The 24,360-nt window shown below is 35.9% G+C and overlaps 1 protein-coding gene across 4 annotated transcripts; it reads left to right on the plus strand.

Annotated features, from left to right (window-relative positions):
• The first annotated feature begins 16,866 nt into the window (after positions 1–16,866).
• Positions 16,867–23,486, plus strand: LOC104892639 (uncharacterized WD repeat-containing protein C2A9.03). 4 transcript variants are annotated; one of them, XM_010678624.3, is made up of 8 exons: positions 16,867–17,045; positions 17,166–17,348; positions 17,445–17,618; positions 19,090–19,176; positions 21,777–21,911; positions 22,012–22,122; positions 22,240–22,437; positions 22,550–23,486. In XM_010678624.3, exons 2-8 carry the CDS (start codon positions 17,178–17,180, stop codon positions 23,051–23,053), a joined length of 1,380 nt encoding a protein of 459 aa, XP_010676926.2. In that variant the 5' UTR covers positions 16,867–17,045; positions 17,166–17,177; the 3' UTR covers positions 23,054–23,486. The 4 variants fall into 4 exon arrangements, with proteins under 4 accessions (XP_010676926.2, XP_048498449.1, XP_019104484.2 ...); XM_019248939.3 differs by lacking the exons at positions 16,867–17,045; positions 17,166–17,348 and adding an exon at positions 20,838–20,887 and having other exon boundaries at positions 17,585–17,618; XM_048642492.1 differs by lacking the exons at positions 16,867–17,045; positions 17,166–17,348 and having other exon boundaries at positions 17,554–17,618; positions 19,090–20,887.
• Positions 23,487–24,360: the final 874 nt, after the last annotated feature.

The following is a 24,360-nucleotide window of genomic DNA, read 5'->3' on the forward strand; positions in this document are numbered from 1 at the left end:
TGGAGAAACTATTTGACGTCACTCAATGCCCTGAAAAATGGAAGGTGAATTTCGCGGTATTCTATCTCAAAGGGCAAGCAGACCTTTGGTGGAAGACTGCAAAGGAAATGCAAAGTCAACCTGGCTTCGGATGGGAAAATCTGAAGGGAGCAATGAGAAATCAGTTTTACCCTCAAAGCCTGCAACTCAAAATGGAATCCGAGTTCATCCATCTCAAGCAAAGGAGTATGTCTGTGTTAGAGTATGCTGTGAAATTCAACGAGCTTGCTCGATTTGCTCCTAACTTAGTATCGACGGATAGACAAAGGATGAACCGCTTTGAAGAAGGCCTTAATCTTGACCTTCAGGAGAAACTTGCAGCACACATGAGTACATCCTTCCAAGAGCTCTATGATAGGGCTATCAATGTTGAAAGAAAAAGCAAGCTTCGAAAAGAGATCTTTGAGAACGGGAAAAGAAAGAAGAATTTTCAAAACCAACCCAACAATGGGTCATTCAAGAGGCAAGAAACTGGAAATCGAGGTGGAAATTTCGGAAATCAGAATCAAACTCGAAAATGCTCTAAGTGTGGAAAGTGGAACCATACTGAGAAGGAATGTCGATTTGGTACAAGGGAATTTACAAGTGCGGTAGTAAGGATCATATGGTCCGAGATTGCCCTCAATGGCGTCAAGGACAAATCAATGGGAGAAATGAACCAGTTGGTCAGAACCGTGGAAATGGTGGCACTACAAACCGTAATCCTCCACGTGGACCTCCCAAGCTGCACGAGTATTCATGATGCAACGAGAAAAGCAGAAGCCGATGATACCGTCATAACTGGTACTTTTCCTGTCAATTCTATACCTGCTTATGTTCTTTTTGACTCTGGAGCTTCACATTCATTTGTCTCCGCATCATTTGCTAAAAATTTGAAAGTCAGACCATGTTCTCAATTCTCTTCTATGACTATTGCTCTTCCAAATGGTGAATCAATTTCATGCAATGTCCTATATAAGAATTATTCTATCCTCATCAACGAATGTGAATTTCTTGTTGACCTAGTCCTGTTTGAGTTAACCGACTTTGATGTTATATTAGGTATGAATTGGTTATCCAAACACAAAGCCGACATAAATTGTCTTAACCATGAAATAACCCTTAGGAAACCAGACGGAAGTAAGGTATCTTTTCGAAGAATAAAAACCAAACCCAAAATCTTCTCAACCTTAAAAGCCTTCAAACTTCTCATGACTGGTTGCAGGGATACCTTTGCAACATGGTAGACCTAACGACCCCTGAACCTTCTTTGTCTGAAATTCCCATAGCTTGTAATATCCTACGTATTCCCAGAAGAGATACCTGGCATGCCCCCACAAAGAGAAATAGATTTTAGCATTGACTTGATTCCAGGACCGCTCCCATATCCAAGGCACCTTACAGAATGGCACCAGCGAGTTGCAAGAATTAAGAAGCAACTAGATGAGTTACTTGAGAAAGGGTATATTCGACCTAGCGTCTCACCTTGGGGTGCACCGGTGTTATTCGTGAAAAAGAAAGATGGAAGCTTGCGATTATGCATTGATTATCGGAGTTAAACAAGATCACCATCAAAATAAATATCCACTACCCGCATTGATGACTTTTCGATCAGCTACGAGGTGCCAGCACTTTCTCGAAGATTGATTTGAGATCAGGATACCACCAACTCCGAATCAAGCCCAAAGATATCTCGAAAACTGCCTTTAGAACTCGCTATGGTCATTATGAGTTCACAGTAATGTCGTTCGGGCTGACCAATACTCCTGCTGTTTTTATGGATCTGATGAACCGAGTTTTAAAACCCTACCTCGACAAGTTCGTAGTGGTGTTCATTGACGACATATTGGTGTTTTCAAAAAGTTCGAGTGAACATGAAGAACACTTGAGAAAAGTATTGGAGGTATTAAGGGAGAACAAGTTATATGCAAAGTTGAAGAAATGTGAATTCTAGTTGAAAGAAGTTGCCTTCTTAGGGCACATTATTTCAGAGAACGGAATCTCTGTTGACCCACAAAAGATAAAGGCTATAATGGAGTGGCCTAGACCCACAAATGTCACAGAAATCCGAAGTTTTATGGGTTTAGCTGGTTACTATCGAAGATTTGTCCAGGACTTTCCAAAATTGCTTTACCCATAACCCGGCTAGTGAAGAAAGTTGTCAAATTTGAATGGAGCGATGGAAGTGAAGCAGCTTTTCAGGAATTGAAGAAGCGTCTTACCTCCCCCCGTTCTCACCCTCCCATCTGATAAGGAAGGCTTTGTGGTGTATAGCGATGCTTCCAAGCATGGATTAGGGTGCTCTTAATGCAAAACGATAAAGTTATAGCCTATGCTTCTCAGCAACTAAAACCACACGAACAAAACTACCCAACCCATGATCTTGAATTAGCAGCTGTGGTGTTTGCTCTCAAAATATGGCGACACTATCTCTATGGTGTTCCATGCAAAATCTTCACCGACCACAAAAGTCTCAAATATATTTTCACACAAAAAGAGCTAACTTGAGACAACGTAGATGGCTAGAACTCCTCAAGGATTACGATCTCGACATTCAATATCACCCTGGAAAGGCTAATGTTGTGGCGATGCCCTAAGCCGAAAACCCCCTTAAACACCATCCTAACCCTACCCAAAGCTATCCAAAGGGATCTATGGAAGATGAAGTTGAGATCATTCAAGGAAGAGAAATGCATGTTTGAATGCATTGGAGTTAAGGCCGACGCTGTTGGAAGAAATAAAGGAGGCACAAAGCGAAGACATGGAGTTAGAGAAAACAAAAGAGGATGTGAAGAAAGGGAAATCACCAGGATTTGTGATTCAAGAAGATGGTACTTTGAGATTCCAAGGAAGGCTAGTGTTCCCAATAATGAGTCGTTAAAAAGAAAAATTCTAGAAGAGGCTCATAATAGTCCTTTTCGTACACCCGGAGGAAACAAGTTGTATAAAGATTTGAAGCAAACATTCTGGTGGAGTAATATGAAGCAAGAAGTTGCAGAATTCATTTCGAGGTGCTTGACTTGTCAAAGAATAAAGATCGAGCACCAGAGGCCTGCAGGATTGCTACAACCATTAGATGTTCCCACTTGGAAATGGGATTCGATTTCAATGGATTTTATTATGGGATTACCACCATCATCTAGAGGCATGAATTCTATTTGGGTGATTGTAGATAGATTGACAAAATCCGCGCATTTCATGGCTATAAGGAATAATTGGAGTTTGGATAACTAGCGGAGTTGTATATGAACACAATTGTCAAACTACATGGAGTTCCGAGTTCAATTGTGTCTGATCGAGACTCGCGATTTCAGGCGAAGTTTTGGAAAGAATTGCAAAAAGCTCTTGGCACCAGACTTGATTTCAGTACTGCTTTTCACCCGGCAACCGATGGTCAGACAGAACGAACAATTCAGACTCTCGAAGACATGTTGAGAGCATGTATGTTAGATTTCCAAGGAAGCTGGGAGAAATATTTGCCACTGGTGGAATTTTCTTATAACAACAGCCATCAAGCTAGCATCGGGATGGCACCTTATGAAGCACTTATGGAAACGGTGTAGAACACCCCTCTGTTGGAGTGATATAGACGAAGCTAGAGTAATTGGGCCTGACTTGATACAAGAAACGACAGAGAAAGTACGATTGATTCAAGCTAGGATCAAGGCTGCTCAGAGCCGACAAAAGAGCTATGCAGATCGACGAAGGAGACCACTAGAATTCATGGTAGGCGATCATGTCTTTCTGAAAATCTCACCTACTAAAGGTGTCATGAGATTTGGACAGTCTGGAAAACTAAGTCCGAGGTATATCGGTCCATATGAGATTTTGGAGCGAGTCAACGAAGTAGCTTATCGTTTAGCGCTGCCGACAGATTTGGATAGGGTTCACAATGTCTTTCATGTGTCAATGCTGAGAAAGTACATACCAGATCCTAATCATGTGATTAGACACGATCCCCTAGAGCTTAGAAATGACCTAACGTATGAAGAAAGACCGGTCGAAATTCTCGATCGACGAGAAAAGCAACTTAGGAATAAAGTAATCCCTATGGGCTAACCATTCGTCATCAGAAGCAACTTGGGAAGTAGAAGATCAGATGAAAATGAAATACCCTCACCTATTTGCTTAAATGATGATTTTATGCATGTGAATATTTGACTTTGAAATTATGTACTTGTATAAGAGTTAATGAAAATATGATTATTGGCTATCATTATTAAGTTTCGAGGACGAAACTTTTTCTAAGGGGGAGAGGATGTAATATCCCGAAAATTTAAACTTGCTTAAATTAAATAATAATAATTAGTGGTTAATATTTCCTTCAATCATAAGTTATTATTGAAATTTTGTTACTCTATATCACATAATGATAATTAATTTATAAATAAATATATGTTGTAAATAATAACAAGTTATGTTAGATTAAACGATAACATTAGTTAAAGTAGGGAAACAAAGTAATAAACAAATTTGTTACTATACAAATTAGTAGTATTCAGAATAAAAAGAAAAAGAAAAAGAGAAAAGAAAAGAAAAAGGAAAAGAAAAACGAAAAAGAAAGAAAACTTAAGGAAACAACAGAATACTTTTATCAACCCATTTCCATTTCCTTCACAAACAACCGGTACAACCCGACAATGGATTTTAATTCAGGACAGATTTTTTTCACATAAACAAATTCAACTGCAATTAGAAACTTCAATTCAATCCAAACCCATCCAAAAATCTAATATTTATCAAATCAAACCCACCCAAATTTCAGTTTTTCTTCATCAAATCAACCCACCAAATTCATGAAATTTATCCCCCAACTATGCCTATAAATACCCATTACTTCCTCCCTCAATTCACCACCATAACCATTCCATTTTCTTCGCCGGAAACCCGCTAACCCTCGCCGGAAAAAGCCACCAAAACGCTCCCCAAAGCTTTTTTTTTTTTTTTTTCGCAACCACCCTTCCTCTGTCCTCTGTTTCAGGGCAGCCACCATAGCCCCGCCATAACACCACCATCCGCCATCAGCATCGTCGCGCCTCCTGTGCGCCACCATAGCCACCACCACACCTACCCACCGCCGCCTTCTCCCTCACTCGCTCGCCCCTTCTTTCTTCTTCTCTCTCTCTCTCTCTCGCGCCTTACCTTCTGTTTCTCGCCGTACCGCCGTCGCTCGACGAATCCGACGAACCCCTCTGTGTCGCCACTTGCTGCCGGAGCTCCACCACGCCGCACCCAACCTCCCCCCTCCCCTGTTTTTCGTGTTTGCTCATCTGAACAGGACGTATGAAAAATACCTCTTCCTCGGTTGTTTTCATTTAGTTTTTGTAGATAAGCCCAAATATAATCCATGATTAGTTACTTTTATTATTGGGCCTAAAATCTAGTTTTAGTTATAATTAAACCAATTAATAAAATCCATATACTTAGTTTGTTAGGCTTAATAGATATTTCATAATTAAGTTGATGAATTGTTCTATAAACTAAATAAATAAAGTTGTGTAACACTAATTGTCAAATTATTCTTGTAATATGAAAATAATGAATGAACATTAGTAATTTACGATTTGCTGGGTTACGACAATTGAAATTGTTTTATTAACTTGTTAGAGATAATTTATGTATTTCTATTGAACAAGTTACTTAATAGTATAACATATGATACGTTAAATTATAATTCTATTAATTATAGTAAGGTAAGTAAAGTTATATAAAGCTTAAATAATGAATCTATGTAACGTCACCAACGACACTCCATAATAAAAGTAATACTAATAAATAAAGGTCAGTTGTTAAAAAAAATCGAATATTTATATTTCGTTGAGTCATTTCATGATTAGATTAAAGGGAAAGGATATTACAGCCTCCCCCAACTTTCAAGTTATTACGCGGGAACCGAGGTAACATCTATTGCTAGCACCCACGATCCCCTTCGAAATGTGTTTATGAAATGATGTTTATAATTATGTTAAGGATTTTGCAATGTGATTCTTATATGGATTGTGGGATTAAATTGTTTTCGAATGAGTTTCGTAAATGATGATCTTATGAGTTATTGATGCTCAAGTATGATTCATGAAAGATTTATGGCTTATGCCGATGAATGCTAAACAAACGAAACATGATAAATAAAAGTGAAAGAGGTTATGGCAGTATAATGTTATGCTTATCTACTTTATGGTCGTGCACGTACCTTCGCACCTGCCGTACACCCGAAAAGGGAGCTGGGCTCCTTGAGGGGTACCGCATGCTATTTTGGTGCGAGCGGTGTTTCCAAAAAGGGAGCGGGGCTCCTTGAGGATCATCACATGGTGGTGTATCCAAAAAGGGAGCTGGGCTCCTTGAGGATCATCACATGGTGGTGTACCCAAAAGGGAGCTCGGCTCCTTGAGGGTCATCACATGTCTATACTCGCCAGTTACCAAGCTAAAAGATGAAAAGATAATGGGAATTTATGAAGTATCAAGATGATATTTATAATTGTTTACTTTGCTATTATTTTGAAATATGCTTTACTATATTCTCTTCTCTCTGTTTGCAAATAAAATGAATTGAAATGAATTTACGTTGTTAGGGTAGTATGTTACTGAGCTTCGGCTCACGATGTTGCTTTTGGTTTTAGGTACCGATGAAGATGACGGGATGGCGTAGAAGTGAGGATGGTCAACTACTTTAAATTATGAAAACTATATATATTGGTTATGTAATCTAAATCTATGATCACTAGAACACGAACTTAGTTTAACTATAACTACGTAATCATCTATGCTCAGATATTTATATTAATATAATTAATATGCTTATTTTAATAACTATAATATGTTTAGCGTCATGAACGAATGTTTGCCTTGTATTTTCTCGAACGGAAAATACGGCAGTAGCGCACCGACCATCTAAGTTCCGCTGCCAATAATAGATTAATTAACTTAAAAAATAATGTTTAGAGGTCGGGGCTGTTATTTCCCTAGGAACACTACAAGAGGGGGGGTGAATTGTAGGTGTAGAAATAAACGTAACTTTTTGCGGAAATTAAAACTTAAACGAATAAACAAGCTAGAGAAACACAAGGGATTTTTACGAGGAAAAACTTCTTGGGCCCAACAAGAAGAAACAACCTCGACCACTAGGGATTTTGAACTCAACTATTTCACTAATTAGGCCAAACAACTTTGTTACAACCTAATTCTAACTCGAGCCACACCTTGAGTTCCTAAACTCAAGTTCCTGAGCCACTGTTCCCTTACCAGCAGTTCCTCTCAACTTCACTCGAAGTTTTCTCACTCATACAAGCTTCACTCAAAGCCTTTCTCTTACAGAACTTCACTCAAAGTTCCCTTACCCCAAAAACCAAAATACAATTGATCGAAATAAGCTTAGTGGAATTAGAGTAAGAAAGCAAAGAACAAATGGCTATTATGAGAGAATGAAGGCACTGACACTTAATTAGTTAAACTCATTTAATTACTTAGTCAGACACAATGTGGAACTTATCTAGACTTCAATATTTATAGTAATAATCACAAAGAACGTGGGATTAAAACTTGATTACATGTTAAGTCCATTAACCCATGATGTTCCTTCCCCTAAGGAACACATTTCACATCATGTCCCATGATCCCATGATCTAAAAATGAACGTGGATATATTTTAGCCACTACTCCTAAGTAATAGGGGTTCCTTGAGCTTTATCCGAAAATCAGTTTTATAAAAACAATTTTTATCTTTAAAACTGAATTTTTAATCTTTAAGAAAATAATATCTTTTAAACAAATTCTTTCTAAAACCGGATATTTATTTTCTTTATTTTTCCGAAAAACAAAATCTTTTTCTCAAACGGATTTTATTTTAAAACTGATTTTATCATTTGAAATTAGATAAAACTAATTTCTATAATTTAGGCATGACTTACTCAATTGCACATTTAGCCGTTATACTTTTGCACGCCTAAGTCTAGTTCCTTTTATTAACTAAGTTCCTTTAACATATTCTTTTAGTGCCACTTAGTTTGTTCCTTACAAAGGAACAAACTCTCATTCTCAAATAAAGCTGCCACTGTTCCTTACCATTCTAACTTTGTTCCTTTACATTGGAACTAGAAAATAAAACGCCTAGCTTCTATTCTTTTGATCCAATGCTTGCTCCAGTATCAACTTATAGAAACTTCTTTACTTAGCCTTTGAAATCCTCTCTTGACTTCTTCCTTGACTTCGTATTCTCCCAGTTCCTTTCATTGATACCTTAAACATCATACACTTAAATAACTCATTAGTTCACTACTTAGTTTGCATCTTTGTTTCTTTGTCATCATCAAAACTAGGGTTCAACAGGGGCGTTAGACGTAAGGCACGTCTTGTGGTTTCTTAGCAACTGATGATTCCACTTCCAGCATTGTCGGGACATCGTACTGCACTCCACTTTGAAAGGTAATAACATTGGCAGTGTCCCTAAGTTGCACTGGTTGTGAAAGCAATGACTCGGATGGCCTACTGGCAGAAGAACTAGATAGCTGAGCTATTTGTGACTCAAAAATCTTATTGTGTGTCCCTTGTAGCTTAATCTGAGCATGCAAGTTCTCAAACTGAGACCTAATATCTGCTTGAAAGGAAAGAATACCTTTCTGCATCTTCAACTTGAGATTTATGAGTTCAACAATAGTTGGGTCTGAAAGAGGTGTGCTATGTTGCTGTTGAAAATGATTTCTCTGAAATCCAGAGGAAGCTTGTGGTTGTGACTGATGCTGTTGAAACCGGGGTTGTGGTAGGGACTGTTGTTGCTGGTGAGGTTGTGGATAATGTTGTTGTTGCGGTTCAACATATTATTACTCCTATATGAGAGATTTAGATGATCTCGTATCCTAGGATTGTAGTATTATTGGAGTATGGATTAAAGTGAGGCTTGTGTTGAGACTACAATGCATGCACTGGCTCGTTAGAAGCTAAGAGACTAGGGTACTCTTGAGAGTTGTGGCCAACTATCCCACAAGCGTCACATATGATAGCATTATATCCAGAAGCACTAGCCATCGCGTTAACACTCATGTGGGAGCAAGAACTTCAAAAAATCAGTCTTCTGGTTTAGAGCAGCTATGAAATGTAAAGAATAGGCCTCAACATCATGTTTGCCTCCTTTTTCCATAGAAGAGCGAATAGCATACGCTTGATTAGAACGAGTTTCTCCATAATTTCATGCCCTTCATCAATAGCTTTATCAATGAAAAACCCACCAGAGGCTCTATCAATGACCCAACCTTCTCGTATCTGCATCAACTCTACTGTAGAAAATCTAACACAAACACCACTTATCAATACCATGATGAGGACAAAGGCGCTGCAGATCCTTGAATATTTCCCAAGCTTCATACAATGACTCTGGGATCTTGGGTGAAACATTATCTCATGACGCATATCTGCAGTCTTTTGATATGGATACCATTTGATGAGGAAATTTTTTGAAAATGCTGCCCAAGTGGTGATGGAGGCAAGCAACTTCTTGTAGCAAAATAGATCTTTGTCTCGTAGATCGAGAAAAGGCAAATAGAATTATTTTCATCCTGACAACAGAAACACCAGCTTGTTTCTGAGTAGCACAACATTGTGAAAATCGATGCAGGTGCTGGTTTGGGTCTTCAGAAGGTAACCCAACAAATTGATTATTTTGAACCATGTTCAGCACATGAGATTTGGTTTTAAAATTTACAGCAGCGATAGTAGGCATCCGTACCCCTAGTGGGTACATTATAAGGGGATGGTTGTGCATAATCCCCGAAGATTCGGGTAGCATTCTCACATTTTATAAGAGAAATTGGGGTGACAGGGAAGTGTTGTTGCAGTGATGATGGTTGAGTAAGTGTCTAATGGGAAGGTGTTCCTATAGATAACTTTGCTTTCTTAGTTTCCTTTCTGAGTCTACAAGCAGTATTTTCAATTTCTGGATCAAATGGAATTAGATTTGAGGATTTTAGTTTCCTACTCATACACCAAAAACTCTAAAACAAATGTGAGATGCTTTGAAGAACAGGCGTTCTTCATAGTAGGTTAGTGTAATACTATAATTCAGATAAAATAAAAATAAGCCGTCTTCCCGGCAATAATGCCTAAATTTGACAGGTTAGAGTCACATCACCTAATCAAAAATAACCTAAGGTCCACTAACTAGTAGTCAGGATCGAATCCACAAAGAGATAGGTATACTATTGTATTTGAAATCTAATATTATACTAACTAAATCCGATGAAAAGGTTTGGTTTACTAAACTAACCAAATTATCAAATCACGAATATCAAATAAAGGATCGGAAAGACTAGGGAACGGTTCACCATATATGCAATTCAGGATATCAAGAATGATTGAAGAACTCAATGAAATAACCTAACTAGGGCGCATGTAATTTCTCTCGAACATTACCTCCCTCGAAACTCACTAAGCCGCTCTCGCATGGTCATACTTCGATAAGCCTACTATTGAGAGCCTATACAAAATCCTACCTCTCGGTCTATAACTTTGTATTGCGACAATAATCAACATAGTTGGCCAAACTTGTAGATTAACTTAATTAACTCAATAACAAGAACCATATAAATCAATGAATTAAACAATCATTCAATCAATCCATCATATGCGTACATAGATCCAAAAATCCCTAGAAAATAAGCTATTCACACATAATTGGGGAAAACATAATTACCATTAAATAAGAAAGCAACATGATTGAATAACAAAGAAGAATTGAAAAGGGAATAATAAGGGATGAGAAATAATACTAATTAAAGAACGAATCTTGAAAACAATTACTCTATTGAATTTTGAATGAATTTGTAAAGTAGAATAAACTAGGATTTTAAGATAATAAAAGTGCTTAAAAAACTGATGACTGAAATCATAATAATAATAAAAACATAGTTTTTTTTTTACTTTAAAAGGATAAGTATTTATAGAAAAATAATAAAATACGCAACACGCGCTTCAAAACGCATAAAAATCGCCTAGCCTGTGTTACCGCGGCGGATTTCGCCAGACCGGGCGGTTGTCAAATCATTTTTCGAAGAAGTGAAATAGCGCCCCGCCTGGTCGAGCCAGCAACAAAAAATTTGTTTTCTTCCAAATCTTCTCTAAACGTTGAAATTTGGCTAAGTAAAGGTACCCGGGTAGCCAATTAACGATCATTAGCCTGTACAAATCTCTATCTTCAAAACGCCATAACTTATTCGTTATTTGTCAGAAATAGACAAGTGACCATGAGTTGGAGAGATCTTGAAGTTTAGAATCTAACCCAATTCAAATAACTGCATTTGGATTTGTATAAATTGAGATATGATCAATAGAGTGGACTGAAGTCATTTTTCTACTTATTTCATTATTCGATTTCCTTCAAAACTCTTCCAACTCAATGCTTGTGCTCTTAAAAGTACATCATCTCTTGTAGTGATATAAATGAGTAGAAAATTCACTAAAAATATGCTAATTCCTACAATGATCAACCTGAAACAACAAACACACTACAAGGAGCACATTAGTACTAAAAAAAAGCTCCAAAGAGCGCAATTAAGACTAATAATCAATGATAAAAGGGGGTAAATCCTATATAAAATAGATATATTAGTTTCCTTAAAGAGTTAGCTCTTTGTCGTCCTTGCCGATGCGGCCGTCTGCACCGCACCGTATTGTTGCACTATTTCCTTGCGGTGTTATTGTTCTATTGCTGTTGTCGATGTGTTTGCTCATTGTTGTGATTAATGCCCTGCTTTTCTCTCTCGTGTTGTTGCATCTAGGGATGGGCATGGGTCAGGAACTGTAGCAGACGGCCATTCCCGACCAACTTTCAGAGCATTAATGCACAACGGAATTAAAGAATCTGGTCGAGCTGACCAACTGCTATCATCACACTCACTGAACTATATTAGAGAATGTGGAAAACGAAGTCCCGACTATATTAAATTAGAATTAACTATCACAACAACACTTTGATTCTCAGACTTTATAAATATTCTTTTTCGAATTCTAACAGAATTTCCTTTGAAAATCGAACAACCCTAAAGCGGGAAGATTATTATAATTAAATAAAATATAATATCAGCAACAATAAAATAATATATTATCGTTAGAGAATATAATATTCATACTTTAACTCAAATAAAATTAGAGTATTTGATATATGATTTGGCTAACAATTATGATTAACAATAAATAAGACGGTTTAGAAATTGGGGCTATTATAGTCTACCACCCTTATAAGAAGTTTCGTCCGCAAAACTTGCAAACAATTACTTAAAAACAACAATAAGTAAAATAATTAAGAAACAAGATTCATCTTAAATGAATACATACACTTCATACTTGTGTGTTACATTCATTTCAATAAATATAGCAGAGATCTCAAACTTCTAAGATATTAGAACCAACCTCCATTCTACCATCATCTTTCGTATCTCTACTATAACTTGACTCGCGAAATCAAGAAGCAAAGAAGATAAAAGGGGCAAACTTGTTGGCAATGAATTTCAATAATCTTATTTGTTGAAATTTCGTTTGAATTTATTTTAAACTATTCAAAATATAAAGTTTCTTGAAATTCACATTTCATTCCTATACGTACAACTCATACACAAATACAACATATCACATGATATAATACAAAATCTTACTAAGTGTTGGTTTGTTGTCGAAGGATAGTTATGGCAATGTCACAAATTTGCTGAGGATGTGCTTTTCAATGACCACATCATGTGCATGTATGTGTTCCCCAAGATTTCCAAAAAGGACAAAGGGTTGTCTCTGTGGTTTGTAAGACATGGAGGGACATGTGGCATTGGAAATGGTGGATTCTATCCAGAGAGAGTGCATGAATTGGAAAACCGGTCCAAGTCTTGGATCTGCTAGGACATCATTCACAAATAATGGTAGATATCTTAGACAGTGGCTGCATGATGATGATGAAAGTGAGCAGTGAAATATCATGCTCCCCTGCTACAAGATGATCTGAAATTGATGTTTTTTGGGTTTTTTGGATGGATTATTGTATGATTGTATTAGGGGTCTTGGTTGTGATTAGGGATTTGATTTTTTGGTTGTCAACCCTTAGGATATGTAACTAACTAATATAGGGCATCAATGGAAAATGGAATGAGAATACTTATGCAGATGTGTGATTCTAATCCTTCATTGACAAATAAATGCATTATGTATTGATGTAGGTTTTTTTAACTTAGCATTCATGTGCTAAAGTCTTGTGCACCAAGTTACCTTAAGGCTTTGATAAACTCATTAGGGTAACCTTTTACCAAACTCAAATGATGAAGGTGATTGTGGTTACCTTTTACCAAGCTTAAGAGGAGGAAAACTACTGTTCTTTCAGAAGGATACTTGCTTGAACTCACTAGTGGAAAAAAAACGGAAGGGTTGCGGTTAAAACAACTGCATTAAGCCCTTCCGTTTTTTTCCTAGTGACTGTAGTGTCCATTCTACTTAGGACATGAATTTGAAAATGCAATTGAGTTCAGGGATGCATTTACTAACTACTGCATGAACATTGGGAGGGATACTTATTTCACAAGAATAATGCACAAAAAATTGGAGCAAGATGCAAGGCAGATAAGTGCCCTTTCTATGTATATGCATCACTTGTTAGAAGGATATGTCATTTAGTTGTGAAGACATTGGTTCCTCAACACAAATGTGGCAAGTTAGCAGTTGTGAAGAAGATTTGATTTCGTGGATTGCTAAGCTATACCAACAGAAGTTCAAGATTAACCCTTATTATACGAAGCGCTAAGAAAAGTTGACACACTATGGGTTGAAATTGAAGGCAAGAAGGAAGGCTCAAACACTCATACTTGGTGAGTACAAGGAGCGATATGGTTTACTTTACAGATTTGCTGCAGAGAGTAAGAAGTCAACCCTAGAACCACTATCAAGTTAAAGCTCAATAGTGGTGTATTTGAGAGATTGTACATTTGCGATGATGCCATTAAGAAAGGCTTTATAGCTGGGTGTAAGCCCCTTTTTTTAGCATTGATGGTTGTTTCTAGAAAGGAGCTTTTGGTGGATATCTTCTTGTTGTAGTTGGTAGGGATGGAAATCAATCAAATGTTCCAAATAGCTTGGGCTTGGACATAGAAAGTTGAAGCTGGTTTTTGCAATTATTGGCTGATGATCTTGAATGCTACACTATTATGTCTAACCAACATAAAGGCCTCTTAAAAGTTGTATCTCTTGTATGGCCTAGAGCATATACTAGATGTTGTGCTAGACATGTGTACTACAATTAGGCAGTTATTTGGTGGTGGTGTGTAGCACAAAAGTGGCTTTTCCAAAATTGCCAAAAGCACCACTGAAGTCGAGTTTGAGAAGAACATGACACTCTTTGGTGACATTTCCAAGGAGCCAACAAATAATTTAAAGGAGAGAAACCAAAAGAAATGGATGAGAGCTTACTTCACAACCAGTCATCATTCATGTGACTCTATTGACAACAACATGAAAGAGGTTTTTCAATTAATATATTTTGTCATCTAGGCATAAACAAATAATCACAATGCTTGAGGATATTACAGAAGAGTTGATGGAGAGGCTTCACAAAAAAAAGATCTTCATATTTAAGAAAGCAATCCAGGTTTGTCCTAGGATCAAAACTAAGTCGAGGAAGTCAAATGTGGATACAAGGGGTTGGCTAGCATTAATATTTTGTGATGGTCACTTTTCATAAGGGGTTAGGGAGGGGTTAACACAAACTAGGTATATGGTAAACTTTGATAGAACATGTAGATGCAATGCTTGGCAACTTAGTGGAGTGCTTTGTAACCATGCAGTAGCTGCAATATGGAAAGCAAAGGAACTACATGAGCACTATGTGTCACATTACTTCTCAAAAGACACATATTTGAAGGCATACTTCTTCCCATTAGAGCCATTGAATGGACAACAATAGTCGCCTTAATCAACCTATAGCCCAATACTTGCATGCACCTGTTGTCAAAAAGCTACATAATAGGCCTAATGTGGAGAGAAAGCCATCTGTTGATCTGAGGAGGTAGTTGGTACAAGATTTTCTAAGAAGGGGTTACAATGAGGTGCAACAATTATAGAGAGAAGGACACAACAAGAGACCTTATCCTGCTCCATTGAAAGAGTTTGTTCCAGCAGCACCTTAGGCACCTAAGCAGGCAAGCAACCAAACTCTGAATACAAGTGCTACTCCACCAACCCAACATGCATTCACATATAACAGTCTCTATGCACAATACATATGTTGGTGTTTTCACTTACCCAAATGGATTTCAAAGACAAGAAAATGTAATGCAATTTCTATAACTGAATTTTTTATTCAATCACGATTGCAAATTCATGAAACTAATGTGTTTATATATCATAGTTCAACGAAAGTCAATCAAGCTCAAGCAACACAACTAGAACAACCAATATAACTTCAGTTGGGTCCTTAGACTATGGATCAATACAATTATTCTAAGGCTACTACACCGTAATCATTTTTATTCTCTTCATTACATAACATTACATTTTCATTAGCATAAAGAAAATTATGAACACTAAGACTGCCACAATAATCCTATATTTCCTGAGCTTGTTGATGATGTCCTCCGTTTCATCTTCTACTTCCATCTTGCTCTTAACGAAAGCCACCATTTCATCTCTTAATTCAAGAGGACTATCAATCCACTCAAAGAATTGACAACCCCTTCTTTTTCAATAATTTTCACAAATATGGAACCTCATGAAATGATTCGTCACTGTTTTGGAAATATTTTCTTTGCTACTTTGCCATAATCACATAATACCTCATTGAAATACATGTGTCGTTGCAGATTGTTGTTGTGGTTACTTTCATTTTAAGGGTGTTGATCAATGCTGGTTGAAGAAGCTGTAATAGTGTTTTGCTTCTTTTTTGTTTTTTTGGATTGTAAATATATTTTGAGACAATTCCCCCTGCCTTTTTGGTTTGTTTTTACAACTAATATATTGGAACCATAATTCAGCAATTGAAAGTTCCAAATATTTCAACGATTACTTTTGAATTTTAATTTTCTTTTTTTTGTCTAGTTAACCTCAATTGAGTTAACGATGACTCAGACGGTTGTCAACAGGTGCCATACAATACATAAAATAGTTATAGGTCCTAAATGGTGATAAAACTAATAATTTGAATCATTTTGTATCATTAATTCAACCTATATCTAGGACCTTTTATGATAGAACGAGAATTTTAACTTTTTATTATTGCAATGAGTTTTTTGCGGGAATATATCAGGGTATTAGGGCATTTTGTTGGGGGGGGGATATACCTCACTAATTTTTTTTTGTGGGGATATACCAACCTAAATTTAAGTTTTGTTAAAAGCTACCAAACACTCAACTTCCAACGAGAAAGTCAATTTTTTGGCTTTAACTTGGTAGGAATTCGCGGGTGAGTCACAAAATGAGAGTGAACAAGTTGGAGGAAAATGAATGTAATAAAAGCAATTGAATATCACACACTATACAAACAGTAATTAAGTAAGTCAAAGGACAAAAATTTGATTTTCTCACTGAAAATAATATTTTTGGTACCTTTTAACAAAATTTAAATTTAAGTTGATACATTACCATAAAAAAAATTTAATACGTTATATCCCCACAAATTATGATATATATCCAGAAAAAACTCTATTGCTATCAAATATCAAAAAGGACCACGATCACGGCAGCTAACCGCGCTTATACGGCAGGTGACGGTAGACAAGTCCCCTAGGACCCCAACTCTCTCCTGGGCCCCAAAGTCCACGGAATTTCATTTTAAAAATATCCAACTCCAACCAAATCAAATAAAAACAAAACTGTCGTTCACTTGGCAATTCGACCTTTCATCACTGTCCCCCTCTCTCTCACACACATCAAATTCTGCCTCCATTTTCATTATAAGTACCGAGCTATATCTCCAACATTTTCCTCTAAAATTCGGCGAACCAAATTCTCTCTCCTCCGAAATTACTCTCATCCTACTCTGCTTCACTGTTCATTCTCTCTGTATTTTTTTACCAGGTAATGAATCATTAATTCATCATTTGACTATTATGATTTCGCTTCTAATTTTCGTATGACTGTTTCGTAATTCGAAGCGCGAACCCTAGAATTTTCAACGATTTTTAATTTTTTTCGCAGGAAAAGTTTAATATGGCGCATTTTCAGTTCCAGAATGACGAGCTTGAATACGTTGATAATTTTTTTGATATGATCGATTTTGATGACGAACTTCTAGCTTTTTCTGAGAGCTCTTCTTCTCCAATGAGTAATTGCAGCAACAACGATCCTTTTGATTCTGACTTCGAGGATGATTTCGATATCGTAAGTTTTATTCGATTAATTTGTGTTCGTGTTTTTGTTCTATCTTTTAATTTGATTATTTTTGATGATTTGACGTTTTTTCTTTGATTTGAAAAGCAAGGAAAGTCGAAAACAGATACGACAGCGATCGAAGCGAAGAAAGGGAAAGATATGCAAGGAATTCCATGGGAAAGGCTTAATTTCACCAGAGACAAGTACCGTGAGACTCGTTTGAAGCAGTATAAGAACTTTGAGAGTGTTCCTTCTTCCTCTCACGAAGAGCTAGGAAAGGTGAATTTCCATTTGTAGTTTTCTAATAGGTCTTGTTATATTTTGAAGTTGTTTTCTATGATATTTAGAGAATATGAATTGAAGTTGCAAGTTAAATAATCATAGGCCTTAAAAGGATTAATTTCTGCTGAATTTTCAATTGAAATTGCTGGATGAGTTTTACTTATTTTTCTGTTTGATTATTTCGCTTGTTGAAACCCGCCGCTTAAAATTGTTTTTACTGATTTATAGCGGTTCTTGTTAACTAAGGGCGGCTGTGTTCTTTTGGATTGCATTAATGAAAATTTAGTTCATTCAATTAAGACAAATTTAAATAAGTTCAGGAAAATTTAGTTGGATTAGTTTCCTTTCACAGTTTTTATTCATTCAATTCAGACAAAACAGTTTGAGTTCAAACAAATTAAAATTGAGTTCAGACAAATTAATTTGAGTTCAGTTAAAGCGAATCAGTCCAATTCAGTCCAAAAGAACTCAAATTATATTTTCTTAATTTAATTTATTTTTGTGGAACTTATATCTACTAAACCTGCTGTTGCTGAACTTATTTTTGCGGACTTAACCTATTGTTGAACCTTAACTTATTTTTGCTAAACTGAACTTATTTTTGCTAAACTGAACTTATTTTTTTAGAATTTAAGTTATTTTTACATAAACTTATTTTAATAAGCCGAGGAGAACAAAGCTTAAATAATGATGTGTAATAGATTAAACTGGTTTTTGCTAATTCTTTACTCTTTTTTGTGCTGATTAAAACGTATTGTTGTTGATACACTGACTCTTGTGATTAACACTGTTTATTATTGGATTTCCTGTTAGTTGAAGGGGACCTTTTGTCAATTTTTAAAAGTAGCATATATTATAGTTCATCCGTTGTTTTTCTAATTGTAAGTTACTTTCGTTCCTGACATTACTTTACTTTGACCATTAATATCACTGATAATCAATCCGGAAAAATTATAGAAAGTGTATTTTATAAAAAATTCACATTAGAACTAATTAAAGAACATATTATACTTCATATATTGTCAAAGTTAGTTATACAAGTAGTGTAAAAGTCTAAATGTGCGGTTATAAAAGAATGAAGCAAGTATGCATTATTGTTGTAATTTCATTATACTCCATTCATCTTTTATTAGTTGCGACACTTTGGTTTTTGTATCATTCATATACGTCAATTTTTTCGAACTAATTTATATATATATAAAGAAGGTTAGTATATAAAAATGTTATTGAATTTGTCGTGTTATGATACTATCAACTTTTTATGCATATTATTTATATGTAGTTAAAGATATTGATGGTCGAAGTTGTATGTTTCGAAACATGGAGGTGAAAGTTTTACAACTAGTAAAAGACATAGCATGTGTAATTTGTAAGATATTTCTTAAAACTTAAAATTTGAAACTGGTAGCAATACTGAAAATGGACAACTTTCTTTCATGCTTGCTGATGTACAGTGTGTTGTAAACAGGTATGCAAACAAGTGAAGAAAGGCTATGGCTTCTATGATTTTCAATTTAATACAAGACTTGTCAAGTCCACAATCGTACATTTTCAGGTAATGTTTGTGCCTTCCTTTTTTTCCCTTGATTCTTGGTGTTGCAGAATAACACAAGTAGTTGTAATGGAGAAATTACCCAAAATCTATCCAGTCAGTCCATTATAGTAGTCGTCAGTAATATTCTCGTCCTATTTAGTTTTAATTCCATCACTTGTCACCTTCCTATCAAGAAAAAGGAAAAAAGTGGCAGAACGTTAACTGGCATGAATCTTAGTTCATTGTCTATGTTTCCTACGGAAGGGAAAGGCTCCTTTTCTGAATTATAAGTATTGTATTCTAATACAAATATGTGGTATGGTAAACATCTAGTACTGACTTAGTTCATTAGTTCATAATTTTCTAGGTCATTTAAGATATGTTGATCAGTAATCCTTTGATGGGGTCAGGTATAACATAGACATATTCCGTGCAACATCCTGCATCAATCCATGTTGAGGGCTTTCACAAAATTTTCATACAATCATAATGAAGGTTTTCAGTTTGTACATGTTAGATAATAAGATAAGGTAAGTGTACTCAATTTTCGAAAAAAGCCCCAATTGTTTGCTTGATGTTTGCTTTCTATCTGAAGCGCATTAGGTCCAGCTACCATTTTCTTCTTATAAATTTATGCACTTGCACTAGCAAACTTCAGGTTGATGCTAGAATGTAATAACTGGCATGCTGTTTAGTGGTTGAGAAATCTAGTTATTACATTAAGCAAACAACCAAATTCTGGTCTGACCGAACTGTTTTATGTGGCACTAATTAAGCAATCTCATCTTACATAATGATTATCTATTTATATATTGTTTGACCCAGTGGCAATATGCCATGAAGTCCTATTTACTTTGTCCTTTTTGTGCAGATAAATGAAGGTTTAACCATAAATACTCTTGCTTTGATTATATATACACAAATTGTTCTAAAATTAAAGGATGAGTCCTGTAAGGTGCTATCTTTAGTGATTTCTGATAGGTGGTAACATGATCTTTCCTACATGTGTACATATGGCCCCTTGTCTGCTTAGCTAAATACCCTTCTAGGTATATTCATCATTTTCTGCATGTAAGTTATTTTATCTAGCATCTAGTTCTGTGTCTTGGAATTGTTGTTTGGTGGCTGTAAATTGTGTAGGCCTCGCTAAAAGAGCTCCTGAACATGTTCACTTACAGAATATTTGCATCTTTTCTTAATTTTAGAGTGTAAGCAATATATCTCATACATAATCCTTGTTGATGAAGTATAGGAGTGCTTCTAAATGGATTTGCTACTAGCTGACACTGCCACTTTGCCTTCTGAGATTTCTTTTTAATGTTCACTGTATACTTGGAGTCAATACTTGATTGTTGACAAGTTCTATAATTGTATGAGTCAGAGCATCTTGATCTATTGATCTTTATTAACAATGTATGTATTTTTAATTTTATTTTGTTTAGGCGGTTGCAACTTGCAGTCCATGTATTAATTGCTGTCCGACAATGTTGCAAATTTATCTGTTTATACTATCAGATTCTACTGTACTTTTCTATTTGCTTGGACTCGTTTGTGTTGAACTTTGCTCAAAAGCAAAACCATGTTAGCGCTTCAAAGTGGTGTTGCAACTTTATTGTTTTCATTAGCATTATATATTTGCCTTAACCGCTCCGTGGCATTAGAATTTTATCTGTCTGTAGCAGGATGGAGTTGTATCCGAGCAGCTGGCGCTTAAAGGATACGTTGCAATATGGTATGATAGGATAATAATAATTTCTGAACATGTTAAAAGTGTGTATATTTTGCGATCATAATGACAACTTGCTAACTCTTTGATGTTTGTTTCTCTGAAATTTTACTATATAATATTAGCTCCATCTGAATGCATAAATATATATATATGTTCTTTCTTGCGATCTTATTGCTTCTGTACTCTGTAATGCATTGTAGTGTCTCAAATTTAAGCATACCCTTCTGTTAACGTTTGCATATGTGCTACTTTCTATGTTTTGTTGAGCGTTGAATGCTGAAAGCTCATCATGATTACCTATCATCTACTAAAATACGTGTTTAGGGTTCTAACAGATGCCTTAGCCACGTGAATTGGCAACCCAAATAATTAGCTAGCTAGTTCAATACTTCTACTCCATATTTCTATAATGGGTGTATCGAACCATCTTCATTGGCTTCCCAAATTAATCTGCTGCTAGTTAGTGTCCTTGCTCTCTCTGTGTATATCTGATTGTTCAATTCCTCTGACTAGGTGATATTTAGAATTGGTGAAATATTAGGCTGTCTTGTTTCAACTTTTAGTAGTCAAGTTTCCCGAGTGTTCTGAATTTGACAAATACTTCATGATCTGGAATTAGTTATAACTGGACAAGACCATATGATTGCAGTAATCATCCAAGAAACATCAAAGTAGCATATATTTGTACGCGACGTGAAAGGGCTGATCCCCAGTTGATCTTAATATCATAGTGGCGCATACATAAACATAATTTATTAGGATAAGGCTGATCACTTGAGCCTGAGTGATCTCATTCCTGAGCCAGAAGCTTATGTTTTTTTTTTTTTTTTTTTTTTTTTGTTAATGTGAGAATTTTGGTAGTTGCTTACTTGCAGTTTATTTGTGACTGCAGCTGAGGGATCTGCTGTGGGCTACATCTAAACATGATGTTTATCTTATGCAAAACCATTCTGTCATGCACTGGTCTGCTTTACGTAAGAGAGGCAAAGAAGTGCTTAATGTGGCAAGACCAATTATACCTACAACGGTCAGTTTCGTGATTTCATTTGTTTCAAGTATTTAAAAATTTTCAAGGTTGCATTGTTCTAAATTGTTGTCTGAGAGTCAAAATTTGTGATGCATCACAGAAATGCCTCCGATCGCTTCCTCAACCCTTGTCTAGGGTACAAATTAGCACGATGTGTGTGAAGAATAATCTTTTGGTAGCTGGTGGTTTTAATGGGGAGCTCATCTGCAAGGTATAATATGTCAGCTTTTATTCTTCTTTTACTTCAGTTTTACATGAACTCCATCTTGGTACATTTTCTTTTTTTTGACAACCATCTTGTTACATATTTTTGTTTTCTCTCTTGTAGTACTTAAATCAGCAGGAAGTGGCATTTAGTACAAAATTAACGACGGAGGAAAATGCTATCACTAATTCCATAGATATGTTTCAAAGCCCTAGTGGTTCAAACTGGGTGGTAACTGGCAACAATGATGCTCAAGTCAGAGTTTTTGATGCTGCAAACTTTGTTTGCTTCAACCGTTTTTGTTTCCCATGGTCTGTGAATGTGAGTATGAGCCACTCATGGCTTTGTTGTTGAATCCATCCCAACCCTAATACAAAACTAAAGATAATGATTTGAGGGATCTTTGCTGACTTATTTCCTTGCTTTTCTGTAGAACACCTCGGTTAGTCCAGATGGCAAGTTAATGGCTGTCCTTGGTGACAATGCAGACTGCTTGGTTTCTGATTCTCACACAGGGAAAGTCGTTGGTACCCTCAAAGGGCATGTTGATTATTCATTTGCTTCAGCTTGGCATCCTGATGGACAAATCTTGGCCACTGGAAATCAGGACACAACATGCAGACTCTGGGATATCCGAAACATGTCTCAGTCCTTTGCAACACTTAAGGGAAGAATGGGTGCTATAAGAGCATTGAAATTCACCTCAGATGGCCGGTTTATGGCCATGGCTGAGCCAGCCGACTTCGTTCATATCTTCGATACACAATCTGGTTTTGAGAAGGCGCAAGAAATTGATTTGTTTGGAGAGATTGCCGGAATTTCCTTCAGCCCCGACACTGAAGCATTGTTTGTTGGGGTTGCTGATCGGGCTTATGGTAGTGTGTTAGAGTTCAATAGAAAACATTATAGCAGAGGATACTTGGAGGCCATGTTTTAGGGAATGTGCCTCTTGCAAGTGTCTGCCAGAAGACCTGTTGTTTCCAAGAGTGAGGATGTGAGATGCAGATAGTTGGACATAATAGTTGAAGCTTTTCTTTTTGTGCAATTTGCAGTTTGGAGGCATTATTTTTTTGGGCTGATGCCGGTGCCTTGTAAGTTGTAGTCATATAGTTCAGTTTTCGGCTGGTTTTTGTTACAATCGGTTTTTCGTCTTTTTTTTTTTGTGCCTTGCTCGATTGTGGAAGGAGTGTGTTTTGTTAGGTCTGTTCTGATTGTAGGTGGGAAATTATCTTGTTTATATTTGTGCTTCTAGTTTCTGATCGCATGAGAAAATGTAAAAAATATCTTGTTCTTGGGGGATGTTTTTTCAATAGATACTTTGTATATCAAAAAATTTCAATGTGAGATTGTGTAAATGGTGGTTGAAATCATTTTTGTGTTTTACTGATATCTCATTCTTTATTTTATTTTATTTCATTATGGATTATGTCTGGTGCCTTGTAATCCATTTACCTAAGTTGACCTTTTAGATGGATCAAACAGTTCGTGCATGTTTGGCTTAAGTCAATGGAATTGGATATTTAGAGAGTGAATGCCAACAATAACTATTAGTGTGTTGCCATAGAAATTTGACACGGCTATAAATTAATGGAAATACTATAGTTACTCTTATATACTTGAAAACCATTAATCTATTTCTTATACCAAACATGTAATTGTAAATTTTAAAAATCTCATACAAATATTCCCCTTAAGTATTTTAAGTTTTGACTGGAAAATGCTAGATAAGTACAAAATAACTTGGTAAAGATAATCCAACCAATCATGATGATGGAACGTTTTAGATGTTACTATCTAAATTAGTTTCGGACAAGTTAAATTAAGTAGTAATGCTTGATCAGTGTTACCTTGAAGTTGTATTAAGTGTGTACATTTTCTTTTCTTTCGTATTTGATTTGTATACAATAATACAAGTGACAAGGATAAGGTTTAATTATTGATCTTAGATTTCAATTCTTTGGATTATATCAACTAAAATAGCTAATTTTCACACACCAATGGATGTTGAAAACATAGAATAATCAATCACAAATTATTATAAAAGACGGTCTAATTTTAATATAAAATTATACAATCCAAGCCTATATTCTCCTAACAAGTCTATTTCATTTCTCTCGAACCTAACACTATTTCTAGGTATCTTGCACCATCCTAGTTGTCCATTCTCTTCTCCTCCCTTTGTTTCCTTTTGAATCTCGAATTACAACAAACAATTATAAAAAATAGTCTGACATTCTTATGGAG

The sequence above is a fragment of the Beta vulgaris genome, chromosome 1 (genome assembly GCF_026745355.1).
Source record: "Beta vulgaris subsp. vulgaris cultivar EL10 chromosome 1, EL10.2, whole genome shotgun sequence".
Taxonomy (NCBI): Eukaryota; Viridiplantae; Streptophyta; class Magnoliopsida; order Caryophyllales; family Amaranthaceae; genus Beta; species Beta vulgaris.

Coding starts and splice junctions, on each gene's coding strand:
- LOC104892639 (XM_010678624.3), top strand. CDS start 17,178: ATGGCGCATTTTCAGTTCCAGAATGACGAGCTTGAATACGTTGATAAT. Junction 17,619..19,089: donor CTCACGAAGAGCTAGGAAAG/GTGAATTTCCAT, acceptor TGTTGTAAACAG/GTATGCAAACAAGTGAAGAA. Junction 22,123..22,239: donor ATGGGGAGCTCATCTGCAAG/GTATAATATGTC, acceptor TCTCTCTTGTAG/TACTTAAATCAGCAGGAAGT.